The 27,410-nt window shown below is 36.9% G+C and overlaps 1 protein-coding gene across 7 annotated transcripts in view; it reads left to right on the forward strand.

The window, feature by feature from the left end:
* GIGYF2 (GRB10 interacting GYF protein 2) overlaps window positions 1–27,410 on the forward strand; it is a 136,238-nt gene that overhangs the window by 23,761 nt on the left and 85,067 nt on the right. For all 7 annotated transcript variants that reach the window (XR_012016751.1, XM_072796704.1, XM_072796708.1 and 4 more), the window contains 3 exons: window positions 4,143–4,226; window positions 14,823–14,952; window positions 15,879–15,974. Coding sequence is in view for 6 of the 7 variants with exons in the window: in XM_072796704.1 (XP_072652805.1) it covers window positions 4,186–4,226; window positions 14,823–14,952; window positions 15,879–15,974 (267 nt within the window). In the remaining variant the exon portion in view is untranslated. The remainder of the gene's footprint in view (window positions 1–4,142; window positions 4,227–14,822; window positions 14,953–15,878; window positions 15,975–27,410) is intronic.

Genomic DNA, 27,410 nt, shown 5'->3' on the forward strand with positions numbered 1-27,410 from the left:
GAATGGTAAAGAGGACCAGAACAGGATTTCCTTGCTTGTTCCTTACTGTCTAAGTCTAGTCTAAGGCTTCTCCTGTAATTCAAGACTGCTCCCTGCAGTTGGGAAGGTTAGGTGTTACACAACTCTAAGGACTCCGTTGGCATTCTTTGTAGTAATGGTGCTCACACAATTTTGTGCTTCCAAGACTTGTGTGGTAGTAATTGAAAGGGGGAATTAAAAATTTTTTTTTTAATACAACTATCAAATAATTCAGTTTTTAATTGAGAGTCATTTGCCTTGTAAATTCAGTCTGGTTAAAATCTTGACTTGCTTTATAAATTCAGCATAAATATAAAACTGACTGTTTTCCAGCAGTCAAAGTTCCACAGGGTTTGAGTATAAAACATTTGGCTAGATGGGGTTTAAAATGGTAGTAAAAACACTCCTTCAGGATGTTTTGTATTACAATAAAGCCTCTTAGTTGATGTAGGTCCACATACTTTTTAAAAGCACACTGAATTGATTTATGCCAAATATGGTCACAGGGCTGATTTGTAAGCAGCATACCTGTATTGATTTACAGTGGGTACTTACTTGGAGTCTGATCAACACTCTCTTGACAAGTCATTTCAGTTGGAATGTACCATAATTTAATTGAATCTAATGTGCATCGGTTGTGAGATTGTTAAAAAACATTTTAAAAAAGATTTTATTTATTTATTTGAGAGAAAGAGAAAGTGAGAAAGTGTGCATGTGAGCACAAAGGGAGAGGGAGAAGCAGACTCCCCACTGATCAGAGAACCCAAAGCAGGGCTTCTTCCCAGAACCCTGGGGTCATGACCTGAGCTGAAGGCAGACAACTAACTGAGCTGCCTGAGCACACCAGTGAGTGTCTTCATGTATTATTAAGGAAGAAATCATACTGTGAAGTAAGCTCTGCCACAGTTTTTTAATTACTTAAAATTTTTATTTTACATTTTTTCCTTTTAGTCTGGTAGTCTATGACAGCTCTTATTTGACATTTTTTAGATTCAGAAAACATTTTTCATAAATTGTTATTTTTTTAAAGTTATCTCTACATCCAACATGGAGCTTGAACTCATGACCATGATCAAGAGCTACATGTTCTTTTTTTTTTTTTTTTAAGATTTTATTTATGGGGTGGCTGGGTGGTTGAGCATCTGCCTTTGGCTCAGGGGTGATCCTGAGGTCCTGGGATTGAGTCCCGTATTGGGCTCCCTGTAGGTAGCCCGCTTCTTCCTCTTCCTCTCTCCATGTCTCTCATGAATGAATAAATAAAATCTTTAAAAAAAAATGTTTTATTTGTGAGAGAGAGCATGTGCGCACATACACGTGTGTGCATGAGTGAGCAAGCATGAGCTGATTGAGGGGTAGAAGGAGAAGGAGAAGCAGACTCCCTGCTGAGCAGAGAACCTGATGCAGCACTGGATCCCAAGACCCTGAGATCACGAGCTGAGCCGTAGTCTGACGCTTCACCCAGATGCTCCATGAGTCACATACTCTTCTGACTGAGCCAGTCAGGTGCCCATTATTTTACATTTTTAAAAAAGTTCCTTTAAACTTATTTAGCAAATAAGTCTAATAGATTTTATTATATGATATATATTTTATATATATGTTACAGAGAAAATAGAAGTGAAATAAATTGTTAAGATATTCCTCAGATTCCGACATATTATGTCTGACTCTTCTACATCATGAAGAATTTAGGATTATGGAAATTTCTTTCCTCCTTCCTCTCCCTATCAGTTTAGGGTCATGTCATTAAGGGTATTAATGATGAAATGTTTCTTGGGGGAATGCTCCATTGTTTTCTCATCAATTTAAAATTCAGTGATTTGGTGCTTCTGAAATTTTCAAAAGCAGTCTAAGTTGTTTAATTTTTCCCTCTTTAAGTACTTTGGGGCTACTGCATGTGGCCACATGTGGGTTGTGCGTTGTCCAGTCTCAGCAGGAAACTCTAACAAAGTTCATCTGCATTTGGTTCTTTTCCTCAAGTTCTGTAAAGCACTTAGAATCATTTATTTGATGATGAAAACTTACTTCACTAATATCCCATTGCTGTATTTTCTTTCTTTTATATATACTACATATCATTTCAATTTAGAATTATTTTATAATCTTTTTGAAGACATTTTAAGCAGCAGTTTTAAAAATCAGATACTAGCAACAATACAGTTGAAAGGATGATAATATGAATGGTTATGACCAAATTTATTCTGGACAATGACAGCTTCCTTTGAGCTGAGAGCAGTTGTAACAGGATACTAATTAAGATGTATTCTAATTTCAGAGAGGTTAAAATGTGCAAAACCATGTGTCTTAAGTGGTTTTTTTTTTTTGCAATCACCAGTTGCTTAAGAGGTGGGGAGGGCACTAAGTTGATCTCAGCTCTAGTCTGGTGTACAAGCTTGAGGGGTCAGGTAGCAGAGAATCAGGGTTAAATTAGAGTATGGGCGTCTCCCTAGGATTGAATAACCTCCCTCAGGGTTGAAATAGGGCTAGAAATACCTTCCAGGAAGGGGGACAGATAAATTATTTTTTATTTACTTTTATTTTTTCCCCACCCTGCTGAGTTTTTCCCTTTTTCTCCTCCCCTCCCAGGGTAGACAAATTAATAGCTGATTATGGACATTAACATATTTTTATTTTGCCTTTTCTGCATTTTTGACTAATTTCTGGTTAGTATTTTTATGCAATCTCTACACCCACAACCGCAAGATCAAGAGTTGAATGCTCTACCAACTGAGCCAGCTAGGCACCCTGAAGCATTTTTTTTTCTAGTTAATTATTTTTAGATCTTCTAAATAGAAATAAGAGTCAGGGTAATATGACTTTATCTTGGAGATATTTACAATATATTTATAATATTTATAGTATTTCTCATTTTTAAGCTCTGAGGTCTTTTTCCCCCCAGCTTTACTGAGATATAATTGACACATTATATTGTCTAGGTTTAAAGCATATGTAGTGTGTTGGTTTGATATGTTTATATTTTGCAAAATGATTACCACCTTAGCGTAAAACTAATAACCTCATTCCATCACATACTATTTCTTTCTTGTGGTGAGAACATTTAAGATCTAATCTCTTAGCAGCTTTCAAGTGTATAATATGGTATTATGAGTTGTAATCACCTTGCTGTACATTAGATCCCCAGAAGTGGAACTTTGTATCCTTGGACCATATATCTCCCTATTTTTATTTCCCCTGCCTCCCAGCCCTTGGTGACTGCCACTCTGTACTCTATTTCTCTGAGTATGGTGTTTTTAGATTCCATATAGAAGTAATACCCTACACTATTTGTCTTTTCCTGTCTGACTTATTTCGCTTTAAGCTCTGATATATATATTTTTTAATATTTTATTTATTTATGATAGACATAGAGAGAGAGAGAGAGAGAGAGAGAGGCAGAGACACAGGCAGAGGGAGAGACAGGCTCCATGCCGGGAGCCCGAAGTGGGACTCGATCCCCGGGCTCCAGGATCCCGCCATGGGCCAAAGACAGGCGCTAAACTGCTGAGCCACCCAGGGATCCCCTAAGCTCTGATATTTTAAAATGGCTTTTGAAAGGTCACTTAGGAAATTTATTACTGAGTTATTTTAACTTGATGGTTCAAGATAAATTTTTTAAAAAGAATCACTAGTGTGTAAACATGCTAAACAAAGTGGGGAGAGTTGTAGCAGAAACTATAAGATAGAAAGGGAGGATGCCTATTTTAAGAATCTTTCATATACCTCCTGGTGATTAGAGAGCCATTGCAAGGGAATAATATAAATTAAAATGTAAATCTGTTACCCTTCATTTACTCCCTATTGCTCAATGGCTAATGAAGAAGATCCTTAATTTGGTCCCTGGTGCCCTGCATGGTGTGTTCCCACCTATCTGATCAGCTTCATCTTAGACCATGCCCCCTTTCCCCAGATAAACATAAGAAGACAGTGAATTGAAATGTAAGGTGGATTTATAAATTTCACTTTGCCTGCTATACTGTTATAAACAGGGATTAAAAAATCCCATTCTGGTGGCTCTAGTTAAGAGGAGCCAGGGAATAAGTAAAAAAACTCTAGCTAGACTTTCTGGATTGGGATTCTGCATTTACTCTTGATTAATTGTATGGAGATATTTTTCTCTTTAACAGGTTTCTCCACATATAAAAATCTATTGTAAAAATACGGAAAATAATGGCAGCGGAAACACAGACACTGAACTTTGGGCCTGAATGGTGAGTTTTCACAATCTGATCCTGTTGAATATTGGATATAGTACTAGTATAGTAGTAAGGTATTTGTACAGATATTGGGTGGTTTATAAATGTACATGTTTCTGAGACTTTGATTTATCCTAGTTGAAAACAGTGTAGCTTGTCTAGGAATAAATTACATTTGGTTAATGACTGCATTCTGTTTTTAAAACTTTCTTGATCTGGCCATGTAATGATAATGGGATTTTCTTGGTCTGGTTTTGCAATGATAATAGACTCCTTGCAGTCCCACCACCCTAGCAAATTATTTGCTTTTTCTTTTGAGCCCTTGTCTAGGTGCATATAAAATTTTTCATAAAATTGTAACATTTTTATCTGTATTTGTTTTCTGCTACAATGCTGTTTTGTGAGTGCTGTTCATAGACTTGTTTGAAAACATAGTTTTTATTGAATTACTATTTGAGTTTTATTTTTTTGATGGGCCAGGGAGGTGGTCCAGAATTATACTGGCTATTAACTGTAGCCCATCTAAGATTGATATAGCATTTGCCATAATAACAATTAATTGACCTTTGAGTCTCTTACAGATGTGTTTGGACCCTGAATATGGAATTCTCATGGAATTTTGAGATCCATCACATTGTAGTGTGACTTTTTCCCCCTCTTCTTCTTTCCCCCCCAATGTTGGTGATTGAAGATCCTCTCATCAGTGGCATGAATAGTTGTTTTTTCTATTCAAATCTTGAGCCAGAGGCAGTGTATATAAAGTGGATAAATTGGAATGGTATCGTAAACATTCTTGATTGTTCAGGTGAAATATGATTCAGACTTCTGTAGTAACTCACTGCTTGAGGACACTTACTAACTTATTTTATGCATTTATTTTTTATATGTAATTCCTAAATTTTCTTGGCCCCTTATAGCTAGCATTTGGAGACTGAGGAGAAATCACTACTTGAAGTTCTAAGAACTGATGCAGCTTCTCTACTTTGAGAGTTTATTTTGGAAACATTAACTTAATTAATGCTGTACCTATTTGAGGTCTTAGTTTGTATTTTAAAAACAATTTTATTACCATATCTATATATGTTTCTAAAGAAATTAAGAGATTACAAGTAAGCCAGAGGAAGGTAACATCATCATAATTTTACAGTCCATGATAACCACTGTAAATAGGTTAGTTTATTTTTCCAGGTGGTTTTATGTATGCTTATTTGTATATATGTACATTATTTTCACAAAAACGGGATCATACTGTACATTCAGCTTTGTAACCTGCTTTTAAAGAATAACCACATGAAAAGTATCTTTTTTTAATCAATAAATGTTTTCTATTATCTTAAATGGTGGCATTGTATGATGTACCATTATTTATTTAACTAGTCTAGATGTAGCATATATAGGCTGTTTTCAGCTTTTCATTATAATGAAAATATTTTTGATGAAATTCTTGTAGCTAAACTTTATTCACAACTTAATAACTTTCTTTATAAGGTGGTTTTAAATCCATATAGCTCACTTTGTAAATCATTTTGTGTGTAACTCTTCTGCCTTTATCTAGAATTTGTAACTGCTTCTCTTTTGTATTTACACACTTTCTTTCATTGTAAAAAACATGATTAAAATTGTCAGCTAATTTAAAGAAGTTGCCCCCTTCCCCCACCTCACCCTTTAAGAAAAAGAGACAACACCAGGAACTTAGCTTAAACCAAAAAAAAAAAAAAAAAAAAAAAAAACCTGCTGGAGATGTTCTAGAGTCAGAACACGTTTAGCTTGATGTCCTATACCATAGATTGGTAAACTGTGACCCGTGGGACTATAAATAAAGTTTTTATAAGTGCAATTTTATTGAACACAGCCACACCCATTTTTTCCCCCATATTACCTGGCTGCTTTCATACTATAGTGGCAAGGGAGTAGTTACAACAGAGGCCATCTGGCTCAAAAAGCTTAAATATTTACTCTCTAGCCTTCTACAGAGAAGTTTTTTGGCCCCTGCCCTAAACCATGGGTTCCCAGTCATTTCAGTGTGTCAATGACCCAGTCTATCAATAGCGCCGTACATTTTTTCATTGGTACGCTGAAGTTTTTTGTTTGATCAGTCCAAGTTTTGTACAAAATTTGAATTGGAGTAACTTTATTAGAGAACATTTACTAGTCCCGTGCTTAAACAAAACAGTAGCTTTACCTAATTCTTGCCAACTGCAGGCATTTTTAGAGCTTAGGAGCCTTCCCATGGTCATCTGAAGTGCCGTTAAACTGAGGAGTGGAGGTCTAAGTAGGCACACTATCTGTTTGGTATCATCTATCAAATTTTTTTCTGGCAAAGGGAATATATGAGACCTTTAAGTAACTCAGATAATCCTGAACTAGAAAGCTGCAGTGTGAATAGAAGCTGCTGTATTTCTCTGCATGTAACATTACATTCATTGTGGAGCTTGAGGTAAGGAACTGTGTTTGGAATACTTGAGAATCAAAGTTTAGAGTGATTGCATTCCATCAGGGTGTAACTCTGAACCATAGAGGAACATTTAGTGATACTTTATTCTATTTATTAAGATCATTATTTTTATTATGATGTAAGACCAATGTTCAATAAGAGATGAATGGAATGAAGAGATTTACTGATACTTGGGACAGTAGTAAAGTTGGGAGAGTGTTGAAAATTGTGGTAAAGGCAGACCATGAATGACCATATAAGTGGACTTTTTAAGGTAGGTCTGTGAAAGCATTAGATCTTAGCTCATTTCTATGTTTAGAATAAAGAAATGTATTATATAATCACCAATTTAAAAAAGTGTGATAGATTTAACAGAGGAGTAAATAGTTTTTAGGAATAAGATTTTATTTATTCATGAGATACACACAGAGAGAGAGAGAGGCAGAGACATACACAGAGGGAGAAGCGGGCTCCATGCAGGGAGCCCGATGTGGGACTCCATCCCTGGACTCCAGGATCATGCCTTGAGCGGAAGGCAGATGCTTAACTGCTGAGCCACCCAGGTGTCCCCAAAGCAATGGTCTTTACTCAAATGTTACCATCTTATACCTCTCTTGACTATCTATACAATACCTTCCCCTTATTCCCTGCCTCCCTTCTCTGATTAATTTTTTCATCATGGTCTATATCTAAATAGAACATGGCAAATATTTTACTCACTTATTCTCTTTATTATTTCTATCCCATCCTCCAGCTCCCACTAGACTGTGAGCTCCACTGAGGGCAGGTCCTTTGGTCTCGATTTTTGTACAATTTATTCGCTGCTGTATCTCCAGTTCCTTCATTATAGTAGGTACTCAATAAATATTTGTTCAATGAGTGAATGAATTTTTGGAAAGTAAAGTTGATTTTAATGTTTTGTTGTTATAAATATGTGTGTACATCCTTGAACCGTTTTGTTTGTACTGCTGTTTATTTATTTTGGAATAATTCCTTGGAAGTGGAGTTATTAAATCAAAAATTTCATTTTTAAGTCTTTGGATGATGTATGTTATGGACAGATTGACTACCAGAAGGATTGTGTGAATTTAATTCCCATTCTCTGCCTGTTTACCTCACCCTTGACAAAACACTAAATACTACCTTAAGAAAAACAATTTTTGTTTTGTTTTGTTTTAAATCTGGTAGATTCAGGTTTTTTGGAATTTTTTATTTCACTAACAGAGTAATTCATACTTATTCTGGGAAACCTTGGAGGAAACAGTAGTACAAAAAGAAAAATAAAATATCTAAGTTATCCTTAATTTTACCATCCAAAGAACCATTGCTAACATTTTGGGTTGTATCCTCCTATTCTTTTCTTTTTTTTGCAAATGTTTGTATGTATATTTAAAGACATTTTGAAAAACCAAGTTCATTATTACAGTTTTATTTGGGGATTTTTTTTCTTTGAGGATTATAAACGGATAAATGTAGATGATAAAGGAATTTGGCATAGGGGGAATAATTGCAGATATTTACCTGGCTTTATGGGGAAGGAACCAACGAATCTCCTTTAGATTTTCTCCTATCCCATCTCCTCCATGGCCTTAGGGAAGTTTTCTCAGGTCTTTACTTGCAAGAAAGTGAGGCACCTCTTTACCCTAAAGCACTTTGTTTATACCTGTGTGAAAGTAGCTACATCTTTGTGTTGTGTGTCTGTGTTTACTCAGAAAAGAACAAAAGAAAGGCACCGTATATCTCAATTTTGCTAAGCCCATTGTTTACCTTAGCTTGCCGAACATAAGCACTTAGTAAATGTTGGATGAAGGCATTTGAGTCTTATGGGGTGGGGCGAAATGAGGGCAAAGAAGGAAAACTTGACATTGCTAGATTACTAGTATCATCTTTGTGGGCTTGTGGGTAAAATGAGCAAAATTCTGGAGAATGGAATGCATTATTCATCCCAGTTTTCAAAAAGAGTGAAAGACATCTGTGTGGTCTGGAGGGATAAATAATTCAATATTATTGAGAGGTGTATTTTAGAAGAGAGTATTAAGATTTGCTTAGAAAACATTTCTCATGTGCCTCCTATGTTCTGTGTCTTGTGTTAGGTTCTGAGGCAACAAGGTTGAAATGACCTGGTACCTGCTTTTGAATGATGTAGTGGGGAAGCTGACACTAAATAATTTCACTATAATACCAATGTGTAAAGGAAGTGTAGTGAAGTATAGGATATTGAGCTACTTATTTGATGTCTGTAGATCTCTCATCCTTCAATACTTTTCCAAAACTGAGCTCATGAGTTTTACTGTTTTTATTAATTTATTCATTCATGAGAGACACAGAGAGAGGCAGAGACTTAGGCAGAGGGGGAGAAGCAGGCTCCCCATAGGGAGCCCAATACAGGACTGGATCCTCTATCCCAGGACCACGCCCTGAGCTGAAGGCAGACACTCAACCGCTGAGCCACCCAGGTGTCCCGAGTTTTACTGTTTTAAATTTCTCCTTTTGTTTAATATTAAATACCACAGTCTGCCATTAGCTCAAGCTCGAAGTCTTGGAGTTACCCTGGGTATTTCTTTTACTTCTGTATTTCTACATCTAGTCCATCACAGTGCTGTGTCAGCTTCATCTCCAACATATCTCTTGAATCTGTTAATTTCTCTCCACCTGCATTGCTGTCACCCTAATATAAGTATGATTACAGGAGTGGCCTAATGTTTTATGGCTTCCATTCTTCTCACTGTTCTTCCTATAGTAATCTTAAAATATAAATTGGATCAGGTTTTTCTCCAAAATCCTTTAGTAACTGTATGTCTGTACTGTTGATTAGCTTTTTCTTCCCCTAGCCAGTTAACTCCGTTAAGGCTCAGCAGGTACTTGTGTGTAGCCAAGATCTTGAGGATTTCTGTTTCTCCTCTTTTTCCCCTTATTCTCTCTCCAGCTACCCCCCATCCTCCTCATTCTGACTCTTCCTTCTCCTTCCACTTAACCTCTCTGCTCCCGCAGCAGCCTTCCCCTCTCCCAAGTGAAAATGGCTTGAAAAAATATTCCTGATAGCAGAAAGGACATGTATAAAGACAAAGGGGTAAGAAATGGCAAGTTTAAGAGAGGAATTCTGAGACATTGTCTTTACTATAGTGTGAAATGTGTGAGAGATGAGCTTGGAGGCAGCCTTTTTGCGTTAAGAAGCTCTGGATTTATTTGATCATTATATGCCAATAAACAATTGTTTATCAGGGAACACCTTATTCAGGCTTGCATTTGAAATATGTTTGTAGTAGTGTGGAGGATGAACAGTGACTAGCTATATCACTTAGGATGCTGTTGTAGCAGTCCAGGTAAGAAAGAAAAGTGTGGACAATAATGGGTTAGTTGATCCAGGGGATGGCTTAAGAAATTTAGGATCTAAAACTGGTAGGATGTGGTAATTGGGTATGGAAGATGGTAGAAGGTGAGGAGTAAAGGATGATTCCCAGACTTTTTTTTTTTTTAAGATTTTATTTATTTATTTATTCATAAGAGACACAGAGAGGCAGAAACATAGGCAGAGGGAGAAGCAAGCTCCCTCCGGGGAGCCTGATGCAAAACTCGATCCCAGGATCCCGAGATCATGACCTCTGGTCAACCACTGAGCCACCCTGGTGTCCTTGATTCCAGACTTTTAATTCTGTGGTTGAGTAGATGGTGGTCTCCTTATTACCCACCTTAAGGTGATAAGGGGGGTTGGGATGAATCAGCTGATGAGTAGGGTTTGGGACATGTTAAAGCTAAAGCTATGGGGTCTCTAGGTGGTTGAATGTGGAAGTCTTAAACTCTAGGGAAGTCAGAGCTGGAATTGAGAATCAGGAGCTTACCCAGAAATGGTTTTTGACCCTACATCTTCACATATCTACATTGACATTCCAGATTGCTTTCATAAGCTGAAGTTTGGATTTGGGACAGTAATTAATATGTGAAGACCTTGGGGTATCATGGAGTTTTAGAAGGTCCTGCTAATGCTACCTATCAGTTACTACTACTCATACTAGACCTAGGCCTCTTGTGTTAAACAGATCTCAGTATGACCATAAAGGTGAAGGTGACAAGGATAGGAAGTTGCCCCTTGGATTTGTGTGGGTTATTGATGAACTCTACTGGAGCAGTGGAGTTGTAGAGGAGAAGCCAGATTATGCTGGTGTGGTTTTGTTTGTTTGTTTCTTTTTTTTTTTTTTTTTTGCACTAGGTTTTGAAGTGACCTGGAAGTGCAGATGTGGAGATGGTTCTGAAATGAAGAGGAAAGATGAGCAATGATGCATAACTAGGGGGGGATGCTGCATTACAGGAGTTTTAAACATATCACTATTAGATATATTTAGAGACTAAGGGGAAAGCAAATAGGAGGGATTAAATTTCTAGAAGAGAGAGTTGTATGGAGCAAGATCCAGGAGAGGTTAAAAATCATTGGTGGGAAAAAAAAAAAATCACTGGTGGGTTTTTAGGGAGGGATATTACCCAAGTATGTTTTTAGCTTTTCCAGATATCTGTAGGTGGGGAGGGACTTGAAACAGGATTTGTCGATTATTGAGTAGAGCACAGTTCTCCTTATTCAGCCTATCTTAGTTTGAATTACTCTCAGTTTTCCTTGGTCTGTTCTTTTCACAATATCTGGAGGAATCTCTTGAGAATGCACTCCGGTTACGTTATTTTTAATAGATCTGGTGCCTATAAGAAGTATTTGGTGCTTGACATTGGACATTCAATCCTTGGGCAGCAGGACGTGGGGGTCCATTGGAAGGGAACCAGGGTCATGAGTGGATTTGAAACCTTATGAGGAACAGATGAAGAAATTAGTAATGTTGAGCCATGAGAAGGAAAAGTCTTGAGACAGTGTGACTATTTTCCGGTACCCAAGTGATTTTCATTCCAAAAAGCACCTAGTTGTGCCCTCTAGTGGTAGAAACTATTGGCGAGCATACTGGTTTAGTATAAGAAAGATCTTTTAACAAAATTTTTTTCTAAAGATTTTATTTTTTGATTTATTTTAGACAGCATGTGAGTGGGGGGGAGGGACAAAAGGAGAGTGAGAATGAGTGCTTCAAGCTGACTCCCCGCTGAGCATGCAACCCAATGTGGAGCTTCATCCTGCAACTCTCAGATCATGACCCCAGCCGAAATCAAGGGTTGGACACAATCAGCTGAACCACCTAAGCACCCCTAAATATTTTTAGTAAAAAACTATATATATTTTAAAATTAATGTTTGGCAGACTAAATGTTGGCTATTTTAAATAAAAATTTGAGATTTTGTTCTTTTTAGTCATGAAAACTTAGGTTTGAGTCTTTGTTTTGCTGGCTGTAAATGTGGGCAAGTTGTGTAACCCTCGTCTGTTAATTGGGGTTGTCGTGAAGCTGAAATAAAATGAGGTACTGCATGTGTAAAATTCACAACCTCAGTTCTCAGTGGATATTAATTCCACTTCTTCAGGAAAAAAGCCCAACTTTACATGAATTTGATGGAAAGCAGTTTCCTGGAAGGTTAGTCAACAGTGGTTGGATCACTTCTTCATGGGCATGTTTTATTTGGTTGTCCCAACCTGTCTTACAGGACTTGGACTAAATGACTTCCAAGTCCAGGAATAACTGAAAAGAAAACAAAAGATCAGTTATTAGCAATAAGCACTCCCAGCACCCAGATTATACTTTTAATATGCATTAGAGAGAATCAGGCTCCCTGGAGAAACGGCTAATTCTAAATCTGAGGCAAGAAATAATACAGGTTATGTCTGGAACATACTGATATATCAGGTAAAAAAGAAGCTGTTAAAGACCCTTAGGGTTGTGTCAGAAGGATTTAGGAGAGCCAATCTGAATAGTCTCCCATTGGTCAAAGGTAAGACAATTTGCAGGGTACCTGGCCTGCTTGCTCAGTCAGTGGAGCATTTGACTCTTGATCTCAGGGTTGTGAGTTAGGTGTGGAGCCTACCTAAAAAAAAAAAAAAAAAAAAAAAGGAGATTTTGAATATTGTTAAGAATAATTAGTTAAGGATAGTTTAACTTTAAAAATAATTTGTTACCATTGGAAGATGCTAGTAAATTAAGTCCCTATTTTGAAAACCAATTGAAAAGAATCAAGACTTTTTTCTTTTTTCCTATATTAACTATACTATTTGGTAACAATACCAAAAAGTATAAGAGAGAAGCTTCTCCTTGTAGAAATACTCCAGCTAATAAATAAGGAATGATAGAATATAGTCACTTTGTAACCTTGTATTTATTAATGAATAAATTTAGGGACCTAAGCCTTGGTTATCAGAGACTGCTAGACTCAAAAAACCAACGAGGCAGTCTGTGCTTCCTGATGGCAAAACATGGAAGTCTTTCCAAATCTGATCAGGTCTTTATATCCAGTCACCAATGTCATTAATGCAGAGAGCAGAGAAACATGTTACACTATATAGCACAGAGATAAGAATCAGCAAAATCCAGACTAGAAAAAAATCCGTATCTTTTAGAACATTCTGAAATATTTAAAAATGAAAAACGTTTCCTTAAAAATTCCTTCAAAAAATCTTTGAAAGCATATGATTTCCTTCGAAATAGTATCAGAGTAGGGTTAGATGGAGTGGTAGAAGGAGCAGGGTTGGCCATGGGTTATTGATTTGGGGGCTGGGTGAACAGTATGTGGGAGTTTGTTATGTAATTCTTGGTATTTTTATATATGTTCAAAATTGTCCATAAATGTTAAAAAAAAAAAAGTGAGTAGAAAGATAAGATAGAAACATTGAAAAAAGACCCTATAGTCTTTTACTAATATGTCCTCCCGCCTTTTCTGGAATTATATTGTACATGTAAACATATTTTTATATTTATGTGTATATAATTTTTGGATAATATGCAAGTAATGCTCTTTTATTTCATATTTTTAAAAGTGTATAGTGTAGATCATTCCCTTTTTTGGTTATGTGAATAAAGCTTAGCAATTTTGGGAATATATTTTATTTATTTTTTAAAGATTTTATTTATTCATGAGAGACAGAGAGAGAGAGAGAGAGAAGAGGGGCAGAGACACAGGCAGAGGGAGAAGCAGGCTCCATACAGGGAGCCTGACCTGTGACTTGATCTGGGGCCTCCAGGATCAGGCCCTGGGCCGAAGGCAGCGCTAAACCGCTGAGCCACCCAGGCTGCCTGGAGAGTGTATTTTAATGCTTCTGTTGAATTTTCCTTTAGGCTAAATCTGAAGTAAAGTATCTTAGTGCCTTTTATTCTTGATACTCACTATATAGAACTTCAGGCAGCCCTCAGATAAGGAGTTATTGCTGATAGTTTTGCTATCTGCTCTTTGACACAGTGCTGCAGTAGGATCTTATTTTTGCCATTTTTTGCTGAGTTGCCCTACCTTTTTTTTTTTTTTTTTTTAAATAAAAGCATCTTACAAATATTTCCCTTTCCCAAGTTCCATTCCTCTTAGAGTATATTTTTATTTTTTCCTAGCAGTAAATATGGCTCAAATTTTTTTCTTACACTTTCACCCTTCACTGCATTTTCAAATTCAGTACACTGATTCTTAGTTGCTTTCAGTAAAAATCATGAAATACTATAGGTATATAAAACTATGAAATTGTAGCATTTCTACACAGCATGAATGAGAAAATAAAACATTGCATTTAAAACACCCTTTATACTCTCCTTCCCTTTGCAGATAGAACCTTATCTTGAATTTTATATTTGTCAATTCATGTTTGTTTTTATACTTTTGCTATGCTTTATAGTGTTTTTAAACACTATAAATTTATTTGCAGGTTTACATGTATATCTTTTTATAGGCTTCTATGTTTGCTTTTTCTTTTATATAGAATACTTTGTTATTTAACAAATATTAATGTTTTATTAAATGTTAGCAGATCATTCTTTGAAGTGGTTGTTTCATTGCAATCCTACAGAAACTACTTGAAAATTTCCATTGTTTTACATCCTTAACAACAATTGGTATTCCAGATTTGTTAATTGGTACCGTCAGATTCATTAGTTCTTATTAATCTAATATGTATAAGGTGATTCTTCAGTTTCGTTTTAATCATGTTACTTTTATGATTTCGAAAAAGTGTCGCCTCTTCACTCCCAGACTTCTCAGGAACGTGCCATCATATTTTTTAAGTAAGGAATTGCCACAGGGTTGACACTTCATTTTTATATTTTATGTTTCTCCTATTCTAGGCTCCGAGCTCTATCCAGTGGTGGGAGTATCACGTCCCCTCCTCTTTCTCCAGCTTTGCCGAAGTATAAGTTAGCAGACTATCGTTATGGTCGAGAAGAAATGTTAGCACTTTTCCTTAAAGATAACAAGGTAAAAAAACAAAGTAAAGAATTTAGAATTATGAATGAGATTTCAGAGTACGTATGGTGATGTATTGATAGATGAGGTACCTATAATTTTTCTCTTTTTCTTGGCTTTGATACCTGTAGTAGTTGACAGAGAATCTTCTAAGTGTAAGGAGCTCTGTATTTCTTAGAGAAGGCCTAAGATTTTGTTACAGGTGTGGAAAGCTTCATGGAAACAGGAAAATCTTCAGCACTTAATACTTTGTCTAATTTCCTCCTAATGTCTCCTTCATGTCTAGTTCTATCCCAGTTTGCTGGCTGAGAAATGCCATCACCTTGCACCTCTTACTCTTCAATTGGAAGTTAGGAGTGAGAAGAGGAGCTGTTTCTCTTCTTCCCCTTTTTGTGTTAACTATAAACAATTTTTAGTGGAGAGAACATGTTAAAATATATCACAGTTGTGTCACTTCTAAATGATCGAAACCAAAACAGCGTGTAAAGTACACTTACTATCTGACTAGTGAGAGATAATATTTTCCATTTTTTAAATATACTTTGTTTTTACTATTATTAATGGATTGGGGATCTCAAATTTTAATGATGATTGCTAAGAACAAATTGTTTGTGAAACTCTCTTTAGTACCTTGTTCCTTGAATTAAATATGGGGATTTTTACTCTTCCACTGTGCACTCTGGAATACCAGAGTTAGTGCTGTATATCAAATCTGAATGTGGTGATCTGATGGGAGGAAGAGGAAGTGACTGGGGTTTTTAATACTTGACCCTCTGAGAATATGTAAGTACTGCTGAAGGTAATTGTGGTTGACAAAGCTTTACTCCATATTTATAATAAACAGCAAGAGATAAACCAGACAGTATTTTTTCTTGTTTTATAGTTTTTGTGATTAGAGGGACAGCATTAATTTCATGGTCATATGTTTGGTCATACAGATACCTTCAGACCTTCTGGATAAAGAATTTCTGCCTATTCTACAGGAGGAGCCCCTGCCTCCGTTGGCTCTTGTACCCTTTACAGAAGAAGAACAGGTTTGTGACTAGCTTTGAGCCTTAGGTCAAAACCTTATTGCTTTCCATTGAGTCATGAAAATAGGAAGTTACTAGTTAGGCCCTAAGGCCATCCATCCCCACAGGTCTGCTTCCTTCTTTCTGTTTTTGCGAAAGTGTGGATGCCTGTCTTAGTTGATGAGATTCTGTTTTAGTTCTGAGGCTTTTTGAGTGTTTTATAGAGGTGAGGAAATGTTTCTAGATCCTTGAGGATGGGAATCTTATGATTTATTTGAGTAGAGAGAGAGAGCTACTTTTTGGGGGAGATAGGGGCTTCTCTTCAGAAAAATGTAGTTTTTCAGAAGTAATTAGCAACCTGGATTCTCTTGAATGCATTCTACCACTGAAGGAATATATAGATCTTCAGCCCAAAATGTGCTTAATAATGGGTTCTCTGTCACCAATTTTTGTTTATGATGTGAGAAAGTTAGATTTTGGGGCTGGAAAGTAGATTTTGTGTTGTCTTTATTTATGGTGTGTTGTTTCCAAACATAAATAAGAGTTTCTGATTTTAAGGAACTTATGGTAATTGTTGTAAAACGGAAAAATAAGAACTTTATTGGAATGCTGGAAGGCCATTTTATTAATTCATTTATCTTTTAGAGATTTATTTATTTATTTTAAAGAGAGTGTGTGCTTGCACAAGGGTGGGGAGGGGCAGAGGGAGAAGAAGTTAATCCCAAGCAGAGTGCATGCTGAGTGTGGAGCCTGGCATGGGGCTTGATCCCACTACTGTGAGATCGTGGCTTGAGCTAAAACCAAGAGTCAGACGCTCAACCAACTGAGCCACCCAGGCATCCATGGAATGCCACTTTATGTTTATTTATTTATTTTATTTATTAGAGACAGAACAAGAGTATGAGTTGGATGAGGAGCAGAGGGAAAAGCAGACTCACAGCTGAGCAGGGAACCTGGGGAGGGCTTGATCCCACGACCCTGCGATCATGACCTGAACTGAAGGCAGACACTTAACTGACTGAGCCACCCAGGAACCCTGGAATGCCACATTAAATGAAGAATCCTAATTTCTTTTCTTTTCTTTTCTTTTTTTTTTTTTAAACAGATTTCTTGAGGGGCACCTGGGTGGCTCAGTCAGTTAAGCATCTGCCTTCAGCGCAGGTCATGATCTCAGGGATCTGGGATCCAGCCTGTGTCGGGCTCCCTGCTCAGTGGAGAGTCTTCCTCTCCCTCTCCTTTTACCCCTCCCTCACTCCCTGCTCTTGTGCGCGCGCTCTCTCTCTCTCTCAAATACATAAATAAAATCTTTAAAAAAACAAAAATACAGCTTTCTTGGGACAAAATTTGTATGTCATACTGTTCACTCTTTTAAACTATACAGTTTGGTGGGTTGTATAACCATGAGTTGTATAACCATCACAACTGTCTTATTCCAGAACATTTCATCATTACTTTTTGCAATAACCCTGGATGTTTCCTTTACACTCTTGCCATAGTTTGCAGGAGGAAATCACTCTATTAAGAAAGAGATGCTTATTAGAAGCTCTCTGTTACAACTATGCTAAGTTCTAAGAAAGGTGTGATATTAATCGTTGGTGATTTTCATTGCCAGTGTCATAAACAGTTTTTGTTTTGTTTATAACTTCTTTTGAACTAGGTTAGTTTTGTCTTTATTCATGAAACCCAGTATCATTTAGTATCATCAGTGGATATTTTCATTGTCAAAAGTTGTTTGTTTATTGCTATAAAAAGTACACAAGAAAGAAAGGATACTGTCGCCAGTGATGGCTGAAAATTTCCTTTTCAAAATTGGGGCCAGTTTCCTTTTCTTTTTTTTTTTTTATTTTTATGATTTTATTTATCTGAGAGAGAGAGAGAGGCAAAGACACAGTCAGAGGGAGAAGCAGGCTCCATGCAGGGAGCCCGATGCAGGACTTGATCCTAGGACTCCAAGATTATGCCCTGGGCCGAAGGCAGGCACTAAACCACTGAGCCACCCAGGGATCCCTAGTTCCCTTTTCAAAAAGATTTGACATATGGCAGTATTTTGGTTTAATTTTTCTTAAAAATATTTTTACTATGAAGTCTTTCAAATAGATAAGTATAGAGAATATTATCACAAATACCATTATGTTTATGATTGAGATAGAGAAATCTTAAAATTATTATGTATTTGTGGGGTTTTTTTTGTTTGTTTTAAAAATGAGATTTCTCATATTGTGGCTGTATTCCACCCTTCCTTCTTTCCCAGATATTACTTTGAATTGGATAATTTTTCTCATTCATGTTTTAATATTTTCATTACATGTTTGTATATCCATATGCCATAAAAATTTCATTTTACAGGGTTATACATTTTTAAAAAAGTTTTTAGTATTTTTATTTATTTGACAGAGTGCACAAGTAGGACAAGAGGCAGAGAGAGGGAGCAAGAAGCCCAATGTGGGACTTGATCTGAGGACCGTGGGATCATGACCTGAGCTAAAGGCAGATGCCTAAGCTACTTAGGCGCCCATATTGTTATTTTTTAAAGATTTTACTGTTTTTACTTATTTATTTCTAAAGATTTTTATTTATTCACTTGAGAGAGAATGAGAGAGAGAGAGAGAACATGCACGCGCATGAGCAGGATGAGGTACAGAGAGAGAAGCAGACTGTCCAGTGAGCAAGGAGACCGATGTAGGGCTCCATCCTAGAACTCCAGGATCATGACCTAAGCCGAAGGCAGATGCTTAACTGACTGAGGCACCCCAGGTGCCCCAAAGATTTTATTTTTTTTAATCTCTACACCTGCTGTGGGACTTGAACCTACAATCCTGAGATCACATGCTCTACTGGCTCAGCCAGCCAGGTGTCTCTAATGATTTATTTATTTATTTATTTATTTATTTATTTATTTATTTATTTAATTATATTTATTTATTCATGATAGATGTAGAGAGAGAAGAGACACAGGCAGAGGGAGAAGCAGGCTCCATGCTGGGAGCCTGACGTGGGACTTGATCCCGGGACTCCAGGATCGCGCCCTGGGCCAAAGGCAGACGCTAAACCACTGAGCCACCCAGGGATCCCCATAATTTTATTTTTAAGTAATCTCTGCATCCAACATGGAGCTTGAATCTCTAACCCCGAAATCAAGAGTCACTCACTCCACCGACGGAGCCAGCCAGGTGCTTTTAAAGGGTTATGAATTTTATTATTTTATTATTTTTTATTTTTTAAAAGATTCTATTTATTCACGAGACACAAAGAGAGAGAGAGAGAGAGAGAGAGAGAGAGAGAGGCAGAGACACAGGCAGAGGGAGAAGCAGGCTCCATGCAGGGAGCCTGACATGGGACTTGATCCCGGGTCTCCAGGATCACGCCCTGGGCTGAAGGCGGCGCTAAACCACTGAGCCATCCTGGTTGCCCAGGTTATGAATTTTATATTGAAGATGGCATACAGTAGTTTTTATTCTGTAGTTTGATTTTTTTCTTTCAATAATGAATTTTAGATTTATCTGTGTTGATACACATAGCTTTAGTTAATTCATCCCTTCTGTTTAGTATTCCATGTGTGAGAAAATCCAGAGTTTTTCCAGTCTCCTCTGGTTAGAGATTTAGGTTGTTTTGAAATTTTGCTATTGCAAATTATGCTGCAGTAATTATTCTTAGAACCTGTGTTTTAAAATTGAAATGGTTAGATTTGGTTCTTTGTGTGTGTGTGTGTTTTTTTTTTTAAAGGTTTTATTTATTTTAAGAGAGAGCACGAGTGACTGGAAGGGGGCTAGAGGGAGAATCTTGAGAAGACCCCATGCTGACCCCAGTGTGGGGCTTGATCCCAGGACCCCGAGATCATAACCTGAGCTGAAACCATCATCAGAGGCTCAACAGATTGAGCCACCCAGGCACCCTAGTTCTGTGTGTGTGTGTGTTTAAGAATTTTATTTAGTTACTTGAGAGAGACAGACAAAGATAGTGGCAGAGAGTACCAAGTGGGGAGGAGAGAGAGAAGCAGACTCCTTGCTGAGCAGGGAGCCTGGCTTGGTACTCCATCCCAGGACCCTGGGATTGTGACGTGGACTGAAGGCAGACACTTAACTGACTGAGCCACCCACATACCCTTTTTGGTGTCTCTTTAAACACACAGATGTGGGTGATGTAATGTGAGTAATGCTACATTAGTTTCTATAGTAATTTAAGCCATTTTGCACTGTTACCAGCCGCATATGTGAGGTCTCATTTTTTTTATGCAACCCTCTAGCTCTTGATTTTTACAGTTTGGCCAAAACAGTGGCTGTGATAGTTGTGTGTGGCTTTTTTTTCCTTTTTTTTTTTGTATTTCACTAGTCACTATCAGCTTGAGTACCATTTCATATCCCTGTGGCCATTATGGTTTCTGATTTGGTTGTGTTCTTTGTCCATTGTTTTACTGGGTTGTCTTTCTTGTTGATTTTACAATTTCTTTATATTTTCTTTAACATCAATAAAATCTGTTTTTTTAATCTTATTTTTTTTAATAAAAGGTACTCAGGGGTACCTGGGTGGTATAGTTGGTTAAGCAGTTGACTCTTGATTTTGCTTTAGATCATGGTCTCAGGGTCCTGGGTTCAAGCCCTGCGTTAGGCTCTGTGCTCTGTTCTCTCTCCCTCTCCCTCTGCCCCTCCCACTCAACGCTTGCTCTCTCTCAAATGAATATTTATATTATATTTATAAAAAAAAAGTTACTCATATTTACTGTAGGAAATACAGAAAGGTATATAGGAGAAAAATCTCACCATGTAGAGATTCTTTTAACATTTAGTATGTTTTATTGTAGTCTCTTTCCCTTGTATATCTTTAGTTGTGAAAATATACCAATACAGACTGAATCCAACAGCATATTAAAAGGATTATACAACCTGACCAAGTGGTACTTATCCCTGGAGTGCAAGGGTGGTGCAACTAACATTAATAAAATGAAGAAAAAACCACTTGATTTTCTAAATTGACACAGAAAAAGTTTTTGACAAAATTCATCACCTTTCCTTTTTTTCTTTCTTTCTTTTTTTTTTTTTTTTAAGTTTTTATTTAGTCATGAGTAACACAGAGAGGCAGAGACATAGACAGAGGGAGAAGCAGGCTCCATTCAGGGAGCCTGATGTAGGATTCGATCCCAGGACCCCAGGATCACAACCTAAGCTGAAGGCAGACACAACCGCTGAGCCACTCAAATTCATCACCTTTCTTGATAAAACTCTCAACTCTTGTTGAACTCACTCTTGTTGAACTCACTCTTGTTCTCAGTGAACAAGAAATAGAAGGGACCTTCATCAATATGATTAAGGGCATTTATGAAAAACCCATAGCTAACATCATTCTCAGTTGTGAAAGACTGAAAGCTTTTCCCCTAAGATTGGGAACAAGACCAGCTTACTTGCCTTTACTACTGATATCCAACATTGTGCTAGAAGTTCTAGCCAGAGCAGTTAGATGAGAAAAAGAAATAAGAGGCATCCAAATAGGAGAAGTTAAACTGTCTATTTTTAGGTGACATGATGCTATAAATAGAAAATCCTAAACACACAATCCCACATACAAAAAACTATTAGCACTAGTAGATGAATTCACAGTTGTAGGGTACAGGATCAACACCTCAAAATAAGTTATTTCTATATGCTAACAATAACAATCTGCAAAAGGAATTATGAAAAGAGTTTCATTTACACAATAGCATTATAAACAGTAAAATACGTAGTAATGAATTTAACTAAGGAGATGTAAGACTTTTTACATAAAAACTCTAAAATACTTTTGAAAGAAATTAAAGAAGACCTAACTGAGAAGGCATCAGTCAGTATTCATTAAGCCTTGGAAGACTTAATATGGCTAATCAGTTTATTGTTTCTGCAGTTCCCATTGAAACCCCAGTGGCTTTTGGGGTAGAAATTGACAAGCTGGTCCTAAAATTCATATGGAATTACAAAGGACCCCAATAGTCAAAATGATTATGAAAAAGAACAAAATTGGAAGGGGCAGCCGGGGTGGCTCAGCGGTTTAGCGCCGCCTTCAGCCCGGGGTGTGATCCTGGAGACCCGGAATCGAGTCCCATGTTGGGCTCCCTGCATGGGGCCTGCTTCTCCCTCTGCCTGTGACTGTGCCTCTCTCTCTGTGTGTATCTCTTGTGAATAAATAAATAAAATCTTAAAAAAAAAAATTGGAAGACTCATACTTGATTGCAGATTTTTCCACAAAGCTACAGTGAGCAAAACTGCAGTATATAAAAAAACAAGCAAACAAAACTGAAAAAACTACTGTGTAAGGATAGACATATAGGTCAGTGGAGTAGAAGTACAGAAATAAACCAGATTTTTCCATACACTAAATTGCTTTCAAGAAGCTTTGTATGAGGATATCTCTTCTGTTTCACTGATCCATAACTATAGCATTTTACTATTACTTTTGCCATGTTCAGCATTTTTATTTTTATTTTTCCAGATTTATTTTTTGAATAAGGAATAAATTATGTGGTTTGAAAATAAAAATGTACAGAACAGTATGCAATAGGAAATCGCTTTCCCATCCCTTCCTTCAGCCACAAGTGCCCCTTTCCTAAAGACAGCAAATGTTAGTAGTTCATTGTGTATTTTTCTGAGGAAATATTAAATATGTCTTCTGCCTTTTATACAAGTGATGGTGTACATTAAGCATTGTTCTGAACTTCCAATATTGAGTATTTGTTTTGAAAAAACTCTACAAACTTGGCAAAATATTTTTATTGTTTTAGTTTGCATTTCTTTCCCAGTGTAAAGTTTTTCAAATGTTTATATTTAAGTTTTTGTTTTTGTCTTTGTTGATTTTTCTTTGAAGAGTAGTCTTTTTCTAGTTTATACTATTTATGTGAGCTAGCCCTAATCTGACCCTGTTTTCTAAATTTTAAAATTGTACTTAATGCTTTAGTATACCAATTTTAATCATTTGTGAGTATCTTGGAATTTTTCAGGTACTTATACATATTTGTAATAATTTCTTTTTTTTTTTAAAGATTTTTATTCACATGAGAGAAAAAAAGTACGAGTTGAGGGAGGCGCAGAGGGACAAGCAGATTCCCCACTGAGCAGGGAGCCTGACATGGGGCTTGATCCCAGGACCCTAAGATCATGACCTGAACCAAAGTCAGATACTTAACTGACTGAGTGACCCAGGAAGCTCCTAAAGTATTTTTTCATGGAGGCCCGGTTTGCATAGATAGCCTGCCAGGGGCCACAGTGTTTTTTGAGCTTTTCATTTTTTTGTTTTTGTTTTTGTTTAACCTAATCTCTGCATTCAGTGTGGGGCTTGAAATCATGACCCTGAAATCAAGAGTCCCTGTGCTTAACCCACTGAGCCAGCCAGGTGCCCATCTTTTTATTTTTCTTTTAATTATTTTCTATATTTCTTAGAGTTTAAATGAGCCAGAAATGCTTTTTAATAAGTAGGGAGGAAGACTTGCTTCTAGTTACCAAAACATAATATACTTTTAATCAACAGAATGAATAATTTGATCATCCAGAAATATCGTGTAACACTTTAAGAAGTTAGTAAGTTTCAAATACGTTTTTTGAAAAATCAAAGATTATTCAACAAAGTGCTGCTGGGAACTTGGTTAACAATTTGAAAAAGAGTCAAGTTAAGTTTGCACTATACCTATACAATGAAAGTAGCCCTGGAATGATAAAGTAATAAATCTTCATTCTGCTTTTATAGTGGAAAAACTTATTTTAAGGTGCTAATAAGGTCTGGATAGGTATTATAATTACGGTGGTCACAGAAGATCATCAGGATCTATCTTTGAACTCCTTTAAAGTTCAAAGGATATCCTGATACTATTTGGTATCCTTTGTTTATAAAATATGCTGGAATAGGAGTGCCTGGGTGGTTCAGTCAGTTAAGCCTCAGACTCATGATTTCGGATCAGGTCATGATCTCATTGGTGGTAAGATTGAGCCCCATGTTTGGCTCCATGCCCAGTGGGGTCTGCTTGAAATTTTCTCCCTCTTCTCTTCCCACTTGCATGCATGCATCTTATACTCCCTTTCTCTCATATGTGTGTGTGTGTGTGTGTATATATATATATATATATATATATTTTTTTTTTTTTTTTTAATGCTAGAGTAGGATAGTGCTTAAAGCTGGCAAAAGATTCATTAGCATTTTGATGTTGTCCTTTGGATGACCAGACACCCCCTTTAGGGATTGTTTAGATATTTGAAGACTAGAATTTTACATATTTTTTTCACTCCATGACCTTTGCAGGGGAGATGAATACTTCTAATAACCCAAAATAGCTTCCTGGGATGCCTGGGTGGCTCAGCGGTTGAGCTCCTGCCTTCGGCCCAGGGCGTGATCCTGGGGTCCCAGAATCGAGTCCTGCATTGGGCTCTTTGCGTGGAGCCTGCTTCTCTCTCTACCTATGTCTCTACCTCTGTCTTTGTGTCTCTCATGGATAAATAAAATCTTTAAAAAACCAAAATAATAGCTTCTTGCTGCATATATTAAATTTAAATATTAAATTTCCCAAAGTTATCTTTTTTTTTTTTTTAAGATTTTATTTATTTACTCATGAGAGGCACAGAGAGAAAGAGAAGCAGAGGCACAGGCAGAGAGAGAAACAGGCTCCACGCAAGGAGCCCGATGTGGGACTCTATCCCAGGACTCCAGGATCATGCCCTGGGTGGAAGGCAGGCACCAAACCACCAAGTCACCGAGGGATCCCTCCCAAAGTTATCTGAAGTAGATACTTAATCTTTAAAATGCAAGTTAAGGGACGCTTGGGTGTCTCAATTTGTTAAGCATCTGCTTTCTGCTCGGGTTGTGATCTCAGGGTCCTGGGATCGAGTCCCACATTGGGCTCTCTGCTCAGTGGAGTCTGCTTCTCTTTTTCACTCTCCCTCTGTACTCTCCTCCGACCTCAAATAAATAAAATCTTTTAAAAAATAAAATGCAAGTTAATTTTGTCCTCTTTCTATATATGCGTGTGCTTGCATGTATGTATAAAATAGACTAGGAAAAAGGTGTTTTTTTTTTTTTTTTTTTTTAAAGTTTAAGTAATCTCTACACCCAACGTGAGGCTCAAACTCACAACCCCAAGATCAAGAGTTGCACATTTTTCTGATTGAGCCATCTAGGTGCCCTGGAAAAAAGTTTTCTTTTTTCTTTTTTCCTTTTTTTGGAAAAAGTTTTCTTAAAGCAAATTTGTTGCTTAAACATCTCGTGAATTGTTTTGGTTTGGGATTTCCCTTGTAGGTATTTTGAGAAGCATGACTCTACATAGCTGCTACCTATTTTAGATTGTTGTATTTTATTTATTTGACATCAAATTACTTTATGCATTTTGGATAGATAATACATTTTATTAAAAAAAATTCAAAAAGCACATATAGTGAAAAGCAGTTGTGTAAGTCACCTATTGTTATTCTAACTAACTGTTCCTCAGGAATAGCCACTGTTTCCATTTTCTTGTGTTTCTTCCCAGGGATAGTTAATAAGTCTACAACTACTTATATATTTATTCCTATAAACAAGCATGAACATAAATGGCATATGTTGTGCACATAGTTCTGCACTTCACTGTTTTCACCTAAACATCTATTGAGGAGATACCAAATACTCCTTTAGCTTTTAATGTGTCAGACACTGTTGTAAGCACTTGTCATGTCATGTGTTAAGTGCTGGCAGCAACCCATGAAGTAGACGTAAATATTGTTTCTATCCACTTTATCTAGATGAGGAAAATTGGCACAGAGAAGTGGGGCAAAGGAACCACAATTCAGTTTCAGGCAATCTGGCCTTTCTGTACTCCTTATTACAGCTATGCTTTTATATCCTTATGCATTTGGTTGACGATACGGAATTTGCAGTTTTTGTGGATCAGGATTGATTAGTGAGTTCATATGGTTCAACCTAATAAATAGAATTGCCTCATTTTTTTAAACAATTGCACTGAATTCCACATGTAGATGGCCATTCTTTATTTTTTTTGGGGGGGGGGGTAGTCAGGTCTATGCCCAATGTGGGGCTTGAACTCATGACCCCAAGATCAAGAGTAGCATGCTCTTATGGACTGAGCCAGCCAGGTGCCTCAATGATTTTTAAGTTGATACTTAGGTAGATCCCAATTTTGATTTTACAAACAGTACTGCAGTTAAAGATCTTTCTGTTTTTGTGATTTTTCACGTGTTATAAGAGAAGTGTGTCAAAGGGTATAGACATTTAAATCGAATTTTGAGAAATTGCCTTTCAGAGATGATAGAAATTTGCACTTTCAGTTGTAGTATGTGAAGATGTAGGATAGAATATGCAAGTTTCTTGTACCATATTGACAGGTACATATGAGTTTCATACGTGTTTGGTAATGTGTTCAACTGCATGGGATCTTGGCATACATGATGATTTAGCTCTGAGCTCTGTTTTTTTTTTTTTTTTTAAAGATTTTATTTATTTATTCATGAGAAACAGAGAGACAGAGAAGTAGAGACACAGGCAGAGGGAGAAGCAAGCTCCATGCAGGGAGCCTGATGTGGGACTCGATCCCAGGTCTCCAGGATCATGCCCCAGGCTGAAGGTGGTGTTAAACTGCTGAGCCACCCAGGCTGCCCAGAGCTCCGTTTTTCTAGTGTTAGAATATATGAGTAGATTTTGGGACTTCATAGTCTTGCTTATGACCCTGAGATCATGACCTAAGGTGAAATCAAGAGTCAGACACTTAACTACCTGAGCCACCCAGGTGCCTGTCAACCCAACTCTTAAGCCTCACTTCTTGCCCCTCTGCCAGGAGGGCCCTTAGCTATAGCTGTGCACAAGTTGCATTTTCTTCATTGTACCACACTTCTGCATTTTTGCACAAATGTCTGTTAGGTTCTAAGTGTAGACAGTATTCAAGTAAGGATATATTCCATCATTTTCTGAGTTTAAAACTCTATTGCAAAATTCTCCTTCAAATACCCAGGATGTTTATATTTTGTAAATCATTTTCAAGATTTTAAAATTGCTTCTTGCTGAATTTTTCCTAAGACCTATGTATTCCATTTATCCAGGAGTGTCAACTAAACATATTTTTGGCTCCCAGGCTTCCTGTGTTCTTGAGTCTTCCTCTTCATGTTTGAAGGTTTCCCACTGATTATTATCTTACTATATTTGACCCTACCCAGATTGGCTGTGGATGCAAGTTCAGGCTTATGACTGAGAGATTGGGGTTTTGTTTTTTTCAACCTTTCCTTTCTTCTCCCCATTAAGATGGTTGATCTTATTTATGTAGATTCTTAGCTGGCCCTTATTTATTTATAATTCTTGTTATTCTATTAAATGCTACTTGGAGTTGCTAATTCACAGTAGTGAGCAGAATGAAGCAAAAATGATTATTTCCACCTTATGCTATCGTTTGTGACCATCTTATTTCCACCTTTCACTAAAGAATCCTTTCAAACTGGATTTCTTTTCTTTTTTTTTAAATTTTATTTATTT

The sequence above is a fragment of the Canis lupus genome, chromosome 24 (assembly GCF_048164855.1).
Source record: "Canis lupus baileyi chromosome 24, mCanLup2.hap1, whole genome shotgun sequence".
Taxonomy (NCBI): Eukaryota; Metazoa; Chordata; class Mammalia; order Carnivora; family Canidae; genus Canis; species Canis lupus.